The 19,111-nt window shown below is 39.8% G+C and overlaps 2 protein-coding genes and 1 pseudogene across 3 annotated transcripts in view; 1 reads left to right on the plus strand and 2 right to left on the minus strand.

Annotated features, from left to right (window-relative positions):
• LOC131969120 (potassium voltage-gated channel subfamily B member 1-like) overlaps window positions 1-7,021 on the minus strand; it is a 45,073-nt gene extending 38,052 nt beyond the window's left edge. The window contains exons 1-2 of one of the 2 annotated variants that reach the window (XM_059330277.1): window positions 6,792-7,021; window positions 5,372-6,036 (exon numbers count right to left, since the gene is read on the minus strand). In XM_059330277.1, coding sequence (XP_059186260.1) covers window positions 5,372-5,926 — 555 coding nt within the window. In that variant the 5' untranslated portion in view covers window positions 5,927-6,036; window positions 6,792-7,021. Of the gene's footprint in view, window positions 1-5,371; window positions 6,142-6,791 lie in introns of those variants that run through there. The other variant, XM_059330278.1, reaches the window with a different exon arrangement.
• On the plus strand, window positions 2,075-2,172 carry LOC131969215 (U6 spliceosomal RNA; annotated as a pseudogene).
• Window positions 7,022-8,631: 1,610 nt separating the features above from the next.
• On the minus strand, window positions 8,632-17,206 carry LOC131968615 (prostacyclin synthase-like). Its single transcript, XM_059329577.1, has 10 exons — window positions 17,040-17,206; window positions 16,145-16,268; window positions 15,108-15,283; window positions 14,421-14,564; window positions 13,788-13,915; window positions 12,959-13,140; window positions 10,749-10,902; window positions 9,622-9,803; window positions 9,064-9,215; window positions 8,632-8,940 (listed from the first exon to the last, which is right to left on the minus strand). The coding sequence occupies exons 1-10, from the start codon at window positions 17,105-17,107 to the stop codon at window positions 8,790-8,792; spliced, it is 1,461 nt and encodes a 486-aa protein (XP_059185560.1). The 5' UTR covers window positions 17,108-17,206; the 3' UTR covers window positions 8,632-8,789.
• Window positions 17,207-19,111: the final 1,905 nt, after the last annotated feature.

The following is a 19,111-nucleotide window of genomic DNA, read 5'->3' on the forward strand; positions in this document are numbered from 1 at the left end:
GTACATGACATCACTATTTTCCATCCGAGCCCCACCCTTTTCAAAACCAGTGAGACGAGCACAGACGAGACAGACCACGCAGGGAACTCTTGTGAAATAACCAAAACTGCTCCGACTTATGCTGAAAATCTCGAGTTCATGTATGATTCCATAGAAACCTGATAGAGGAAACAGGATTTCAGGCCTTTAGATAAAGCCACTCTCAGAGTTTACAACAGGAGATGCTGTAATGCCAAACCCCTGAGAGTGATTTATAGGGCGACTGTGATCCCTCCGAGAGTGAGCTGCACCTTAGGGAGAATTGAGCAACAGAGAGAACTGAGGCGAGCTTGGACATGCTGTGTTTCTTAGACTGGTTTCGCTCACAGTCGCTTTCTCCTCCCACTGACTGGGCCACTCTGAAAATGACGACATGGGCATCCAGCAATCTGTATCAACAACAGCTTGTGTTTTATTGATGGAATGATTACCTGCAAGTTTTCCTTGTGTTTTCCAGGAGTCCATATTGCTCTGCTAAATAATTTAGCGGGCAGACCCAGGGTGGAAATGCAGACTCAAATGGGTCTAAAACTACTCAGTAACAGCTCGACACTCCCAAGGAGAAAGACAGACTATCAAGTGTTCTTCACCACTACTTTGACTGTAAAAGATGTCTCAGAGAGGGCAAGCATGGTGCCTTATGTGTATTTTTGGGGAGGTTGAGTATGAGGTGACATCTGGAGCTATAGATATTCAGGATCACACCTTCTCTCTCTCTGGCATTACATCAAGGGTTATTAATGTGCAATTAAAATTTCATCTCAGCACTGAAAAATAAATGAGGCGGAATATGTGTTTGGGAACAAGCCATTTCAAGTGTTCAATTAAGCCTCAAACAAGAATGCTTTTAATGGCTGTCATTTAATCTCAATTTGACTTTTCTGTTTTCTGTCTCATGTGGGAAAACTAAACCATGAAGGAATGGCCCTATTTGTCAAACAACCACCGCTTCTCTAGCTTTGCTTTCGCTCAAAAGTTTCCAGGCTCCTTAATTGTACACAGTGTGCAGCTCTGGTATATATAGCGGACAATAGCTTACACGCTAGTGTGACTACGAGAGATGGACATAAATTGTGTTCCTATTTCTCGGTTGGTATGTGTAAAGAGATTTCAAGCTGAATGATGCAACAACAGTGAAGGAGAGACATGAGCCAATGCTGAAATGTACAACCCCAATTCCACAAAGGTTGCTGTGAAAATGCAATAAAAACAGAATACAATGATTTGCAAATCCTTTGATCTACATTCAGTTGAATACATTTTTACTACTTTTGTAAATATACACCCAGAATGCTGAATTTAAAGCATTTTGTTTTTATTTACAGCCTCCTAACTTTTTTTGGAATTTGGGTTGTATAATAATATATTTAAAGAGTCTAGAGGTGCTCCATGTGGTGGAAATAGTGCTTGTTATGATTCTTTTTTTAAACTGATGTGTAATCATAATGCATTTATGCAAAACAAAGACAAATATTCATTAATGATTGTGCCACAGACCATGTCTTAAACCTATTATGAAAATGCAAAGTAAACATTGTGAAACAAACATAAACACAAGCAAACAAAAAACTTTGATGACATGGTCATGCCCATGAGCATAACTTAGTGAACAGCAGCAGAGCTGATACATATTCAGATTTATTTGCTCATGTGTTCTCTAATGGTTCAAAGAAACCAGGGAACAACAAAATGAAAGATGGTATTCAAAACAGTGTTAGCATTCAGAGTCAGAATCACCCAACAAGATAGATTATCATCTAATAGTCTGCGTTCAAAGTCTTTGTAATTAATTTCATTCATAAGGTGCATAATACTGCCAAGTGGCTTCTCTGTGACTTGTATTCACAGATGTAATATCGAAGGCTAGACAGCTCTGTGAACTGGTGCACAATTTAATTGCTTTAAAAAGCAAGGACCCATAGGAGTTGATGAGAAAGTTTCCAGAGGAGAGTGTAGCAGGTAAATGATAGAAATGTTGTTCCTATGCCTGATGAACTGGTCTCTCACATTATTGAGTGTTGTCTGTGCGTCAGGCCTGCACGGGCAGCAGATATGTCAAAATAAAATTGATACAGAGAAGATTAGCATGGCCCCTGTGACGGGATTGTTACGTAAAAGTCATTAAAGGTTAGAATGAGTGATATGAGATGACATAAATACATTTAAATAAAAATGAAATTTAATTAAATAAAACATTTTTTTTCCTAAAATGTATATAAAATTCAGAATTCAAAGTATATATTAAACAAAATCGGTTTTAACATCAAATATACTGTCTTTGTACAGTTCTCAATTGAATACTTGAGCAAATTATTGCATTCTGTGTTAGAAAAAACATTCAATCAAGTTGGTTTCATCTGCAAATTATGTTATTAATTGACACTGGCAATATTTGGGGGGGCCCAGAATAGACCCTTGAGGAACTCCACTGCCATTTCCATGGGGCTTGATTTAATTTCAGCAACAATAACCAGTGAGTTATGTGACTTAATAAAAGCTATTTGCAGTCTCTAGAGTTAAAATGACTTTGTTGTAATCTGATAGTGTGGTCTGATCATTGCAAGGCTTTTGTATAAGGCTGCAGCAGACTTCCTGTTGCTAGGTGAACTAACATAGTAAACCTCTATATTCTCTATAACCTCTAATATTTGTTGATTCTCATGGGAGGCGGACCAGTTGAATCACTTAGCTGGTTTAAAAGATTTTGATTGTATCACATTCTTATATACACGGTCGCCCATAAAGTTGGAATATTTTTTATTTTTTTATTTTTTTACCTCTTTCCATGAAATGGTTGTGACAATATGATTTATTATTGACAGATAAAGCATATATCTTCTAATCTTTATTAATCAATATCTTCCAAACACATCACAATGAAAATGAAACCACAATTAACAGAGGATTGTGTCTGAAAACAAAATTATTCCAACTTTATGGGCGACCGTGAAGGTGTTTAGACTATAGACTGTACATAAATAGGTCTAAACAGACAAAAAGTTCTGATTTTTAGCTACAGCTGTGTTATTTTTATTGGAGATATGAGCTATTTCATAAATAAAATATGTGCAAATATGTGTGTGTGTGTGTGTGTGTGCATACATTAAAATTGGTAAAACTCAGATTTTTCTTTCTTATTAATTCAACACAGTGATGCCAGGAGGTCTGCCCGTCAGCTGGTGTTGGATGATATTTTGTCTGTGTGGTTAATGAGAACACCGATGGGTGCCGAGGACGGGGCACGGAGCATGTCCTGAAGCAACGTGATTTAATATTTAGCAAAAAAATAATTAAAACCTTCGGTAATTCAAGGTCAGAGATGGAGCAGCTTCTTTTTCAATAGATGGGCTTGATGAATTATGCAGGAACCTCTGTTCAAGGAGGTGTTTGAAATGTCTCTGAGCAATGATTTGACCATGATATCGACATATTACTGCGCACTCAAATGTGACAACTTCAGGCGTTCATGCTCAGTGGAAGTGAAGCCCAAAATCTGTTCAACTTTTCTTTTTCACTCTCCCAGAAGATGGCACTATCTCTTAATGTGCATTTTCCCCAAACAGTTGACGCAACGCAATTGGCTAAGTTATTTAACATTTTTAATTGAATATTGACCCAGTCACATCTTTAAGTCAGGTCACTTAAAAATGCTGTTAACATGACTATATGCATTGATCCAGCAAAGTGACGTGTTCTTGTTCCTGGAGTGTGAGCTATGAGCCTGTTAATGAGCTGGATGATTGAATACTGGGCTGGAAATGAGGCAGGGGTGGCTAATGAAGCCAAGAGGGGGTGACTGTTGAAAGGGGAGGAAGAAGGGGATGTCTAAAAATATATATTCTGTGAAGAAGAGTGTCTTGCAGTCATGATATGGATTAAACTCTAACAATTTAGGTGTTATTCTTTTTCTCCTCTCGGCTGTTGCCATTGAAGAACAAACATCCAATAATTACCCCAAGAGACGAGCGTGCAAACAACACTGGCTTGGGAACAAGTATCTGACTGAAACCAATAAAGGGAGACAATGAGAACTGTCATGTTTTCACAAACAAAAAAAGGGGTTTTAATTGACTCGCCAGAGAAACAGCCCCTGAGTCTTTTCTTCTCAGGATAGTACACCTAGTTAAGATTATCGATTCAAGTGGAGTGAGTAACAATAATGGTCATATTGTTCAACACACACTGATGAATAAGCTAAAGTTTGCAGACAGCTTTGACTCTGATGCAACAACATCTATTTCTCATTGTCTCTCCCTGCTGCACTCCAGCTGCTGAAAGTGACAGATTAAAAGCATGAGTTCAGGTTTAAAAGAAGTCAGACATCAGATTAAGACAGCCTTCAAGAGCCTCCGGATGTTTAGCAGCATTTGTCATTTTGTCTTTACTTTTCTAAATTTAAACCCTATTCATTAGGACTCTACTGAGCACAAGGCCGTCATTTACAGCAGAGGGGACGGAGGGGACATGTCACAGCCATCCCGACACTTTTTACAGTCCAAAACCTATATTAAAAAAACTGCAACAAATGACTACCATTTTACCACTTCCCCTGTCTTCTCCTCTGCTGTCATTTAACTTTATGTTTGCATACTTTCTTACAAATAACATTAAAAAAATGCTTTTAGTCTTTACTTAACAATTTTGCTTTATTGCAACCAAGTTTTTTAATCAATGTGATGACCTGAACTGTGCCAACATGATATCATATATTAGTCTGAGAAAATGTATTTTTAAAAAATATTTTTATTTTATAAGTCTCCTTGTGAAATTTCTCCCTATGACACCTTTGTATTTAAAAGCCTCTAGGCTTTTAGATTATTTTATTAAATACATTATTTAGAAAATCACCTATCTTGATGTAGGTACTTTGTGTAAAACAACCACATGGTAAAGCCTATGTACTGAGTATTTTCTCATTTAATTAAGAACTTTAACAGTTTCAAGTGAAATTATAGAGGGGAAAAAATAAATATACATACATTTTTTGGTAATATTGAGAATTGTGCACATATTGTGAATATGTGCTTGTTGTTATCAATTTAGATGCAAACATTGTTGTGCATTACCATAACATGATTATATGATTTAATCATGATACAACAAACCGAAGCCCTTCTGAGGATTGTGCCTGTACTGACTATGGCCCCCCACCCTTAGAAATAAAAGTTCCACCCCTGACGCAGCAACCTTACCCACACTTCTTGATGGAGAAATCTTTATTTAAACTTTAGTAACACAGGCCTGTTGGCTGTATGCCAATGGCACCCTCTCTCAGGTTACCCACTACTTTCACTTGATCTGCCCTGGCAGTGCGGCTGTGTTGGGGCATTACCTTAGCAGCAAACGACGAGCTGGGCTTCTCCAGCAGGTCCCAGAGTTTTTTCCTCTTCTCGGAACAACATGTGGTGGTAAACTCCTCTCCGTCCCTCTCCCTCATGTTCTCGGCCTCTCTCTTCAGCTCTTCATTCATCTGCTCCTTCTTCTGGTGGTACCTGGCCTGGCAGCAGGACTCCAGGTAGATCTCGTCGATGCCCCAGAAGTCCAGCTCCTGACTGAAGGAGAGGGCGCACATTTCCTCCATCATGTGCAACTTTCCGGTGCGGTAGAAGTTCAGGATGGAGGTGAAGGCGCCGGGGTGCCTGTCGAAAAAGTACTCGTTGCCATCCAAGGTGTAGTCGTCGCATATCTCCATGATAGAGTCGTGGGTGTTGCAGTCTCTCAGCTTGCCCAGTCTGGTGCGGGGCAGCCGGTCCAGCGTCCTCCACAGGACTTCGTGGAGGAGGCCCCCGACGTTGAGCCTCACTCGGCGGGTGTGGGTCTTGCTGCGGATGATGTCCATGGTGTCCGGTGGCAGCGAGGTGCCCGACCGAGGCCCCGTCTTCATCATCTTCACTCCAGTCACTCGGTCACTTGAAAAGGAAGATACAGTCCGGTAGATTAAGAAGACATGGTCCTGTAGAAACCCGCATCAGGGTCCCACCTCGGTTCTTTTTGAGCCTAGAATAAAATAAATAAATTTTTATTATTATAGTGGCTGATGAGGAGCGAGTGCCGGTGTCCTACAGTAGCAATGTCAGGTGGTTTATCCACTCATCAGAGAACCAAATAGATATTTTAATCAGCTTTAAGAGGCACAGCCGCTTTTCTTGCTGACAAGGGTGGAGGGGGGGGTGGCGAGCCGGGCCAATGATAAACTGGACTCGACTTGTGAGCGCTGTCCGGTGCTGAAGCGCCTGTCTGTCACTCTGCAGACCGCTGTCTGTCTGTCGCTGTCCGCACGATGTGGTGCTGAACCGCCTCAGCTCGGGTGGGACAGGACAGCGATCAATCCCGATTCAGAGGCTTCAGTACTTCTGAAGGACTCATGTAAATGTGTTGCTGAAGTGTCCTCTATCGGGATATTAATCTGGACTAATACTATAACACCGATTATAAAGTTTAAATACACATTATATCAACACCTGGCACCAGTCTGTCGCACAATGGTGTTTGCTTATGTTGAGTTTACAAACAACTGCAATTTATAAAGTTATATTTAGCTGAAGTAAACATGCCATAATAACATTTTGCGCATATCTGAGTCATGCAACACAACTGTATTTTGGAGCAAAACATGAATATACCTACATGAGACGGCAGTCAGACAGTAAACAATGTGATGATGGTCAGCTATGCCAGATAGAGACCGGACATAGACACTATCAAAGTGAAACAAAGTGGGCTGTAAAACACAAAAGAAATATGATACATACGTGTCTCCTGTTTATCCCGGTTCACCTCATGGACGGACAACAGCAACATTTCAAGAGTAAACGCGTAAAAACTTAAGTCCGTGCAGGTCTCCGGAGCTCTGCTGGGAGCTGATGGAGGCATCATGAGCTACGTGGCGACATGTTGGAAAATATAACTGTTTTTACTCAGACATCAGCATGTCCAGTCCCCCACATGTCCTCCCCTCCCGGGCCGAATCAACAAGTAGACTCTTAAGAGTAGCCGGGAACACTGTCGGTACCTCTCCTCGACCGGCTCACAGTGCTGCTGGCCGGCGCCTGTGACTGTGGACGGGATCCTGCAGGGGGCTGATTTCACACAGGCTCCTCCAGAGGCTGCAGCCTGTGCGAGTTTAACCCTTGCAGACCCAGCGAGCCACATCTCAGTGCATCCAATGTGTTTCTGCTTTGTGCAGCAGCGTTATGGGCCAGCAAGCAATATTACAAACTCACATCCTTGGGCAGAACTGGATTCAAATAATTTAAAGAAGTTTCTAAATATCCATAACTATTACGGCAAAACTTATTTATAGACATTTTAAAAGTGTAAAGTTTAAAGGGACTATGTGGAATTTTGAGAAAATCTTTGCTAACAATGACTGTTAAGTTACAACCATTATATATGATGGTTTTTATTTGTAGTTCAAGTTGGACTCTTTGTTGTGGGGGTGCAGGTGTAGGTACGAGATCTGCCCGTCTGCTAAATCAGCTTTGGCGGGAATTATAAAGAGAACTGGATACAGTGTTGAAGGCAGGGCCCCGTTCATTCCTATGAAAGTTGATCACTGGTGCATGAAGCCAAAAAAGTTGGACTTTTTCTGTGTGAAATTAACTGGATATTCCACATCTACAGGCACATTGGCGTTTCCTTTAGCCCCGCATTTTAGCTCGCCGTTCTTTCGGTCATTCACATGAATGGAAGGGAAGTAACTCCAGATTTGGCCATTTGTGAATTTTACAACGTTTAGGATCCCATGTTTCAAATAAGGGCCATTGAAGTGTTTGTACTGGGAAGTTTATTTACCTTAAAACAGTTCATCAGCTAAATTAGAAACATGTTTTTTTCAATGCAAGTCAATGGGAAAAAGTATTTTTGGGGCCAAATGGCCTCATGTGATGGGTATAAAGTTGTAATTCCACTGTTTGGCCTCTATTTCAAATTATATTCAAAACTTGGCTTGTGTTCATGCATTTAAAGATGACATGACACATTATGATTGACTGTATGTTCCTCCTAGTCCCACTTTACTGTGATGTGAGCTTCATGTGGCATTCACACACTATTGGACTCAACACTTGGGACACACAAGTAAACTAAAGCCAAATTTTCTGTGGTTATTATCATGCTGATTTTGTCCATTGTATGTGTTTTTACGGCTTTAAAATGATGTTCAGTTGTAAAATATGAGTAAAAAATAAGTTCTTTGTTGTTGATTTGCAGACCTGCTGCAGTTTCCCTTACAATCTGCAGTTCATGGCGGATCTGCCCCTGCTAGAAAGTGATCAGTTGCTTTCCAAACGACATATAAATCTAAACTTTCCACTCAGCTTCACTCTGCAAACATCGGGCATGTGTCAGTGTGACAGATGTGTGGCCCGGCTCTGTTTACAGTACAGGCAGTCCCCTCATTACACTCGTGCTCTCTATTCAACATACAGAACCATGCTCCACAGATGAACATTTCACAGCTCCTAAAAATGGCTCCTTTAATGTCTTATTTTGTGTTTCACTCACACATTAACAATGTGGATTGCAGCACAAATGCATTAGACTAACCAATAATTTTACCCAAATACTCACAGAAACAACACAATATTGTACATGATGCAATATTTACATTTATTGATAAATAACAAAAATAATTATATACTGTATATTATAAATACGGAATACAAAAGTACAAAGGGCCTATTGACACTATAAACAATGTGCATGTGTTGAAATGTGCATTAAACATATGTGCTTGTTTTTTTCAAGTCCTAGTGTGTATTCCTAGGTTTGCATCGGACAAGCAAGTCCTCCTTTGGCTGCAGCATCCCAAATCCATAACGACTGGCATTTACCTCCGGCATCTGAGCATTTGGGTCGCACAGCTCCAAATCGTACTTAGTCAACACCAAGTAAACAAACCTGAAGAGTAAACACAGTTGAAATTAGATAATTCAAGCAGACATTAAAGCTAACAAACTCTGAGTGTGGAACATTTTTAAACAATTATTAAGTCACATGGTGCAATACTTCTAGGACACTCACTGTCTGATGGTATTGATGGCAAACTGCTTCCCCACACAGCCATTGGTCCCTGCGCCCCACGGCATGGTGTAATATTTCAGCCGCCTCCCTCCTTTATAAAAATCTCTCTTCACCGATCCATCTTCGTTCAGGAAGCGATCGTACTTGAATTTCTGGAAAAAAATACAGATGCAACCAATTAGAAAGGACAGCTTTATTGATGAAACTTTGTCTTAATATCTGTTTGTTTGTCTTATTTCTGGTGATCATAGTTTCTTAATGCAGCCTAACTGCAATGTCCTTCCCACGCCTATTAGCTGTGTTTCTGTTCCCGTGCTCAGCTAATCCCTCAATGGTGCACAGCTCTGGGTTTGACCTCTCACTGGGTAATACCGGGTCAGCTCTGTGTAGGCGTTGACTCAACCTTACATAAACAACTACGCTAATTACACTTTAGTCTGTCCTACTAGCTCCAAAGACAATTAAAACTATTCCTGCTGGCAGTACAAGAGGGCTTTAAAAGAGCAAAGAGGCTGGAAACAGTAAAATATGTTACTTTAACAAGACAAGAGAACAAACCTGTGGCTCTGCGTGAATCTCAGGGTCCATCTGAGGGCTGCTGAAGGGGAACAAACACACCCTGTCTCCTTTCCTTAGCAGGTACTCTTGACCGTCAGCCATGTGGAGCGTCTTTTCCTGCACTACCTCTCTGGTGATGAAGGGGGCAGCGGTGAGTCTAAGTGTCTCTTCCAAAACGCTATCTAAAGAGGGGCGAAAAAGAAATGTTGTTAAAACAAACAGCAAAACAGAAGCAGCATTTTTCTTCATCTGCAATATTTCTCTCTACTTTTTATACATTTTTTTTAAACTAATTTCGTCTATGTTTGTACCAAACACTCAAACGGCAACTTCCAGGTCTGAAAAGTGAAGCCAATGCAAAAGTTAACCTGCATTATTTCTAATGGCCAGCAGGGGGCGACTCCACTGGTTGCAAAAATCTGATTGTATAGAAATTTATAAGAAAATGTATTTATTTATTACCTAAGTAAACATTCTCATAATCATTTTATGGTCTTAATTGGTAGCTTGAAGTCTTCTTCCAGACAGCATGATGTTCATTTTGTGAATTATGTCCCATTTAAAGTAAAATAGTCAAAAAAGAAAGGTATGCTCGAGGTTGTAGCTACCTTGCGATTGATTTTTGTTAAAGAACTTTGACCCATTCACGTTTTTTTTCCACTTCCTGAAAGTGAATTCTAACATATTGGTCACCTAAAACTTTTGATTTAAATCGTCCAATTTGGGTCACTTCTGGCTCCAGAAAAACAAGATGGCGAAGGCCAAAATGCCAAAATGAAGGCTTCACAACTGTAGTCCACAAGCCAAGGAGTGACATTATAGTGGCTACGTCCACTTCGTTTATACAGTCAGTGTGTTCACCATGACTATTTGAAATTATAACCTCTCAATTTCTTGATTAAATAAGTTTCTTTCAGCTGTAGCATTCACTTTTAAATCTATTTTTCGCACTATTTTTGTTGTTGTTTGCACTATGTATATGTATATCTACCTAATGTGTTTTTTTTCCCCAGATTCCTCAAAATGTGAATCCAGATTTTAGTTCCTACCTCATCTTCCTGACAATAGCAACAACTTTCTACCAATAAATATGTTTCTGTTTGCACAAGCTGGTTTTGAGCCCTCACCAAACACAGGGGTGTGCACAGGTCTGTCCAGTAATGAGGTCTCGGAGGTTTCCATCAGTGAGATCCCGCTGAACTCCCTCTTCACTGCTGTCAGAGCTTCAGGATTCGTCAACAAGTAGCCCAACAGCCAAAATGCAGCAGGACCAACATTACCCTGAAAACAAACAAAGACTTCCATGACGACGATGATAAGCTTTTCTCTCTCACTCTGGCGTTCCATAGTGACAACGCAGGTGGTTATTTGGTAAAAGCAAATAAGGACGTCACATGACTCACATCAATCTCCTGTTAGAGTTGCAAAGAAAGCACACATTTCAATTAGAGTTAAGTTCAATTAAATAAAAAGCCTAATGAATCTTTAGTGCTGACAAGATAAAAAGCTTCCTTTCATGTGTCTGGGATGAGAGGAGCTCTGGATACTCTCACTGCTGGCAAAGCTCAGCACGGTAATGGTTTACTTAATAAGGAAAGCCATTGGAAACCTGAGGTCCCTCGCCATCTGCCTGCGTCCAAGGGCAGGACAAGCTATGAGGCTATTTAGTTTTATGGAAAACCGCAGTGCTGTCTGCCAGGAGTAGACACATTTAAAAAAAGTGAACACTGTGGAAATTAATTCAGTGAATAAATTACCACAGAATTGCCTCTTAAGTCACTGCAAATACACCACAAAGTGATATTTATGCTGACTTTCAATTACATAAACACTGCTGATGATAGAACTTGTGTAACTATTAAAACATGCGTCACATAAACACGGCACGATCCAAACTTTTGGCAGATGTATCAGCCGGAAGAACTTTTGTTTCTCTGTTTGAGCCTAATTATAATATTTAGTTTGTATTTACTGCAATAACTGTCCATCAAATACTAATACTTGTTTATTTCTCTCACTAAACTTTTTGGGAAAATTTTAAATGTGACTCAAAGACAACTAAAATTGATGACTCAAAACTTGTAATCAAATGGAAATAAACCATGTGTGACAAGTGCGAAAAAAGGTTGAGTAAGCAGACTGCTGGGTAATGCAAACGTTGAAGTAAATATCTGATTAATGCATTTGATGCAATAAACCCCTGCAGCGGAGCTTTGAGCAAGACTGTATGAGTCAAGACCAAGTCCAGTTAGATGTGTGTAAGAAGTCCAGGCCAAGTCAAGACTGGCTCAAATCCATTCGAGACACAACCAATGACCTAGTTTTTCTTGTGTAAATGTAAAAATAACAAGATTTCTCTTTAACATGGGAAGAGATGCAGTTATGTACAAACTGTTCCATAACCTCACCTTTAAACATCCGAGAAAACAATTTAATTCGTTTTTTTATTTCTGACAGTTTTTCAAGAGAAACGCAAGAAACACTCATGACATCATTCAGCCTTTTGAAGTCCAGTAACATTTAAAAGAAGCCTCAAGACACTGTGCTCCATTACACTCCTCTATTTCCTACTTGGAGGCGGAATAACTGCTGTGAAAGCAGAAGTGAACAGCACACTCATGTGCTAAATAAGAGAACTGCACAGTGCTGGAGAAAGTACTCGGATTTTTTAAATTTAAGTAAAATTTCCAATACCACAAAAAATGCTTTTTAAATGCTTTTTATACAGTAAGGTAGTTTAAACTGAGGGGTCCTCTTTAAAAAAGAGAAAAAAAGATAATGTCTGCTGCACATATTTCTATTCATGTTTTGGATTTTATTTTCCAAATCGTTGCTGTTATTAATGAAGTATTGGATAATTCTATCGCTTTGGAAATTAAACTGTTATTTAAATAGAACCATGTGAGATGTTGAGAGGGAAATCTGATAATCTGAGACTCCATTGGGGCCCCAACTGCATGCTGTTGTTTTTGTTCACATGTTCACACGACAAAAGAGTTGCGACCTACTGAATTAATCTTCAGGAGCGTCTTATTGTGTTTTCTTTTAGGTAAAATCTCTGCATAGTAACTAGTGACTACGGCTTTTATTTAAAAGTAAAGTACAATATTTCCTCTGAAATGTGGAGTATTAGTATAAAGTAGCAGAACATATAAATACTCATGTCATGTGCTTCCAAACTGTACTTTAACAAATGTACTTGGTTGCTTCCCACCACTGGGGACAACACAGTCACAGGGGTATCAAGTTCAACTCTCCTTATCTCTCGGGGTAATCGATCACCAGTTGAAATCTTTGCATTGTGCACACAAAACATTCCATCCGTCATCTGACTCACCTGGGTGGCCCACAGTTGCATCAGTATAGCTTTCTTCTGTGTGTCTTTGTCAGCCCCCTCCTTCTGCAGGAGCAGTCTGTAGGCGTGAAGCCACGGGCTTGACCCCGAGTCCTCATTCAGACCTGCTGGAGCCAGGAGCTCCCACAGCCTCTGGCGAACACTCTGGGCTGTCCTCTTCTCCTCTGTTGCACAGATAAACATCACAGAGTAGGTGAGTGCATGAGTCACGGGCAAAACATAAACAGTTGAGCCCAATGGAAATGAAAACACCAGATAGATAAACAGATGTAACTGTGTGTGAAAGGAACATTCAGGTATGACAGGCACGACTGGAGGAGGAGCACAATAATATTGTAATTGGCTGACTTTCCCGAACAAATCTGACACGGCAAACAATGACCTTGCAAAGAAAGACAAGGCCTCGAGGGAATAAGGTGTATTTATGAGCTACAAGTTGGATCACAGCTTGTAGAGGAGTGTGATGATGAATTGGGAAAGTCTTTAAAAGCAAAAAAGAAAAAAAAGGCTCCTAGACGCTATGTAAGTGTCTGTGAGCAAGTGAAGGTTGCCATAGCAACTGCAAAACAAATCTGAGGGAAGATCTATCGATGATGTCAAAGCACATTAGCGACAAATGTAAACACAGAAAACACACATTACGCCTTCTACTGATTCATGGGCTGTAATGGTGATGATGCAAAGTGATGTGCATCATATATGACAGGCTTTGTTTTTTTAACTTCAGGCTCCCTGACTGAAGCTTCTCATCATCTGATGGAGAATAGCACATGAAGCATTTCATTGTGAGAGGTGTTTTAAGCATCACTACCTGGCTTTAGCGTTCCTCTCGCCATTTTGGTTAAGAGTCCATCAAACTTCTTGTACTCCTCGTAGACACTTGAGGGATCTGTGCTGTTGTTATTCTGCTCTCCGCCGAACAGCGTCAGGTACCCCGCCCTGCACAGAAAGGAGAGATTAAAAGTGTGGGAATGTGCGGGACTCTCCGCTTGATGAATGGAGGCCGTTTCTGGTCTTGATGGAGAGATAGACAGCCCACGCAGTTTTTTTTTTCAACCTGGTGTTTTTCCACAGGCCCACACAAGGTGCAGCATCTCCTCATGTCATATGTCACAGGAAACATTATATATCATATTGTGTTTCACATTCCAGATATCTGCTCTCTTCCTTTGTTTATTAACACCACTTCATATGATGACAGACAGCCACATTTTGATTCTGCCTAAGTGTTCGACCGGAAGGTGACCTCGAACATTTACATGGATGAGTGTAGGCGTCCTACATTTTTCTTGCTGTGTTTACAAACAGAGGACTACAGGGTTGACTGGTGTATAAACTGTTTAGCTGAGAGCTTTTGACATGAATGCTTCTTTTAACATAGCTAAGAATGTGTGTGTGTCTGTGTGTGTGTGTGTGGGTGGGTGAGAGGTTGATGCACACTTACTTGAAAAGTAAGCTGTAAGAGAAGTTGAACAGTCCCTCCTCTTTCCAGTCTTTCCGGTTCTTAGGCATCTCAGCTTTCAGCAAAGCCTGCAGGTGACTGCTCACGGAACTGTTCAGGGCCCCCAAATTCATCCCCTGGAAGTGCCTGCGGACACAAAACGTTGTGGCGACAAGGTAAATTAATGACTTACTGCCATATCAGGCAGATCTTGTAAATCATGTCACACTGATTGATGGCGTTGACAAGACACACGTTATTAAAGCAATCTGGTTGACCTAGCTGAACTATTTTGCCTGTAGCCGAATATAACTTTATATTAAGAACATTTGGGTAAAGTGGTAACACGATGAGCAAAGTTGCAAACTGGCCAAGGCAGTGTACCCAAACATAAAGCTTTTAAATCTTTGATTAAAAAGAAAAGATTGCGTCAGGTGTGTGGTTTTCCCCTCCTTTCTTTCATATCCACCAGTATTTCATTAGATGTCTTAATAATAACAAAACAAGAAGCCTTAAGAATAGATTTCCAAAAATAGGAAGGGTGTTTTTCAGAAATGGCACAGTGACACCAATCATGAGACTGGTGTGGCTGCATTTCCACAAATAAATTTCCCTTCTACGTTTACATGAAATGAAAATGAAAATATACAGAGAAGAAGCTTTCAGGAGTATGAAGTATTAAGGACGTACTTTATCATCATAGCTTTGGCTTTAGCCGGCTGGTGATGTGGGAGCCGCAGGTTGAAGATCCTCTCCATGAGCACCTGAGCGTAGCGAGAGAAGTCCAGGGAGTCCGAGTCATTGATGACCGCGTCGTACGAGTGCGGATCCAGCAGCACCGTCACGTAACGGCCAGCAACACGCACCTGTGCAAATGTGAAAATGTATGAGATACTGTACATATAACTTTTAGTCTTTTTGCATGCACTTGCGTTAAACTGATTTTTAACATGCAGCAAAAACAGTAATATTATCGTATACTACAGTATAAATGATTGTCCTTTATATCATTACTATTTTGTTTTTGACAAACCATGTTGACCCCAGTTTACTTATGAAATGCAGTATTCCTTCCTCTTTTTCTTTTCTTTCTTTTTCACAAAAAAATATGAAACAATGTATTTTTTTCCAGGACAACTAAAATTCAAAGTGTATGCTGATGGACATCCATGAAGTTATCTGTTACATGTTACCTGAAAATAAACACTTTCATTTTTAAGTAATCTACAGTAACATTTGGAGAGGTAGAAGTACTTTGAGCCTTTTCCAGATTAGACTGTTATAAAAACAAGCAGGAATGTCTGATTTCAAAAGTACTGCCGTGTCACTTCTCCTGCTGCAATCCCTCTAAATTTTACATCAGAACTGACGAGCAAGCATTCAATTCATGTCTTGTAAAATTGCATTTCATGATAAAGTTAATAAATAAAGCTCTCAAAAGTTCATTCTTGACTTTGGAAACAGCTGTTGACAAAAGAATCTCACCTCAAGGACTATTTAGTAGCTGATTTAGAGCGTTCAGTGTTTTAGATTATCTTCCTGAGTGAAGGCAATCGGCCCAGAATAGAAAATGTTTAAATTTCTATTCCTTTTTCTGAGTAGCTGAAAGACTTTGACGATGATCTTCTAATGTGGAGAAGTCTTTAAAAGTGCTAAGACACTTCGTGATCCACAGAGGTGAGATTGCTGTCAGATTTACATCATTATTTAAGGTTTTTTCTACTCACTGTGAAAATGTCTCCATGTTTCTGCTTCATTCGACTCAAGAACTTTGAAGCATCTTTTCCAAATTCAAGTGCATGGCCCAACCACGGGATAACTCCTTTGTCTAGGGGTGGATCATTCTTGGATCTAAAGAAAGAAAAAAGTTAAAGTTGCTACTTTTCAGAGGCTCATTAGTTTGTTTGGCACTTTATCTCACTGACATGATGGTATTAAAGTTGGGGACAATCCTAAACAAAAAGTCCTGGATAACACACAACACAGAGATTAAATCTTATTTGACACATGCATACACATATTTTTCTGTCTGGCACACTGATATAACTTCAGTATGTTGTGTCATTGTGGACACAGTGCAGTCTGTTTGTATGACTTACCGTTTATTGTAAGATTATGATTATAGAGTTAAAAGTCAACATAACAATACCAAGGATTAGATTGAAAAATATATAATTACCTCACAGGTGCACGAGATTTATTTTGAAATTTGTAATCGGCCCGAAGGAAAACAAAGTTAGTTTCCTGTGCCAGCTACAAACCACATTCCTCAAACCGGAGTAGGAACACATCACTAAACTAATTATAATAAATGGGTTTGTTTGAGGTAATAATAACGCCTGCGGAGTCCCTTATGTATGTTTATGTATATGTTAAGTATTTGGTTGTCGCCACAGAGTTATTATTGTCCAGACACTCCCTATGAGGAGGTCAAATGAATTTTAAACACGAATAGTCACGAATTTACATCACATGACAGCAAAAGCACAGATATTACAATAAAGATCCAAACAGTAACAAAAGCAGTATTTCCCCTGCTTTTCGTTTTTTTTGCAAAAATTACAAAACTTTTCAAAAACATGCATCTAAAACAAAACAAGTAAAATGAAAATGATAACTCACCTCGATCTGTTGTTGAGAATGAAATAAAGCAGGACAGCTTGGACAAGCAGAAAAACGGTCCAGATCATCTCGTGTGTTTACGTCCCTTCCGCGCAGTCAATGTGTCCCTTCACCTCTCACATGGCTTTATATTAGCAAGTTACGTCACGTCATCCCTCTCCAGTCATAACATCTGCTCACTGCAACTCATTGTCACTATTAAAACTAGTTATGTTGTCAGTGCGCGCTGACGTCATGACAACGTGCGTAACCTCACCTGCGACCCAGAGACTTTGATGACATGAGGAAAAAAAACGAGAAGTGTTTCATTCCCCTCCAACGCACGTTTTACACGCCGTCTATTCCGGAGAGTTGTGGCGGAATAGGTGGTAAACATTAAAAGTTAAACTATATCAGTAAAGTGAGTTTCCTCAGTTCTTCTTTTATTTTTTATTGAATGCTGGTGTTTAATTGTAATACGCAGGGGTTTAAACATACTGTAGCAGCCTGGGACAATGTTTTTGTAATGTTCAGTTATGTTGACATTTTCTGTGGATTTCGATTATTCATGTGCTGCCAATTTATTATGTGTTATGTTCAGGGACAGGTCAGTGATGGGGAGGGGTTGACGGGTTGACCTGAGGGGGTGGGGTAACAGAAACCCGGGTGAAGAAGTGTTTTGATTGACGAGAGGAGACTGTTACTTGGCGTGTTTGGGGCCCGACAGTAACTAAATATATATAAATAAATATATATATATATCATTAATAAATGCCAGGTGGCAATTCCACCCTCGTTCATCCTTCAAAACGTCACAACACTTTAAATTCACCGCAGAAAATAATGTTTGTCTGTATTTGTTTTACTCCATGAAATTAGGCAAGAACTAGTGAAGAAATCTATTGTATTTTTTTTTGTTTGGGAATATCCCCTAGGCGCTTCAGTTAGTCATTACATTATTGAGCAGCTAAAGGAAGTAAGGTCCTGCATGCAATGTTCACGCACATTACTGTCACTCACTCTGACTCACATACAAATACTTCCTTTTTTGCTTAATATCATCTAATATTACCTTAATGTATCCCCGCTGTGCTCCAGTCTGCACGTCAAATACGGAGCGACGTGCGAGCAGGCAGGTAGACTTTAAAGGGAAAGTTCACCCAAAAACCATAAATAGGCTACATATTTTTCCTCAATAAAAATAAATGTGTTCTTCAATCTAGATTTCTTTAATGTGAGCAGCCAAGTATTTTGAGATATCTACTATAGAGATGTCTCCCTTGTCTTAAATACAGGTGCATCTCAATATATTAGAACAGGGATGGGCAACTGGAGGCCCGGGGGCCGTATACGGCCCGCACCCTTACTTGAAGTGGCCCTCAGTACAACTAAATGCTTTTTTGAGCATGAAATCTTAAAAGTGCAGTGTAAAAATGCACAAAATTACTTCTTGCAATTAATGTTGGTCTGCTGTTCTTGCACTGTAAAAAAAAAAAAAGAAAGAAATCACAGAAAGTGGTTATTTTTTATTTGCTTCAAACTTTTTGTATTCCTATTTATACTGTTATACATGCATTTGAACATGAAATATGTTAAGCTACTGCACTGTAAACATATTTAAAATTGCAGTTTCATCATATCTGTTTAATTGCACGGTCCTACAGTTGAAACCAGAAGTTTACATACACTATATTAAAAGACACATATGCTTTTTTTCTCACTGTCTGACATGAAATCAGACAATCACTTTTCCTGTTTTAGGTCCGTTAGGATTACAGTTTGCAAATGCACACAGGGACAAAGACCTTATTTTTTGGAGAAATGTCCTGTGGTCTGACAAAACTGTAATCTGGCTGTTTTATGTTTCTTTTGGAGTAATCTTTTTTTCTGGCAGAGTGGCCTTTCAGTCCATGTCTCAGGACTCGTTTCACTGTGGATAATGACACACTTTTACCAGCTTCAGCCTGCATCTTCACAAGGTCTTTTGCTTTTGTTCTTGGGTTGATATGCACATTTTGGACCAAAGCACGTTCATCTCTGGGACACAGAACCCGTCTCCTTCCTGAGCGGTATGATGGCTGGACATTCCCATG

Source organism: Centropristis striata, chromosome 3 (assembly GCF_030273125.1).
Source record: "Centropristis striata isolate RG_2023a ecotype Rhode Island chromosome 3, C.striata_1.0, whole genome shotgun sequence".
NCBI classification, from domain to species: Eukaryota; Metazoa; Chordata; class Actinopteri; order Perciformes; family Serranidae; genus Centropristis; species Centropristis striata.

Coding starts and splice junctions, on each gene's coding strand:
- LOC131968615 (XM_059329577.1), bottom strand. CDS start 17,107: ATGATCTGGACCGTTTTTCTGCTTGTCCAAGCTGTCCTGCTTTATTTC. Junction 13,916..14,420: donor TCTTACAGCTTACTTTTCAA/GTAAGTGTGCAT, acceptor CTTTCTGTGCAG/GGCGGGGTACCTGACGCTGT. Junction 9,216..9,621: donor AGATTCACGCAGAGCCACAG/GTTTGTTCTCTT, acceptor ATTTTTTTCCAG/AAATTCAAGTACGATCGCTT.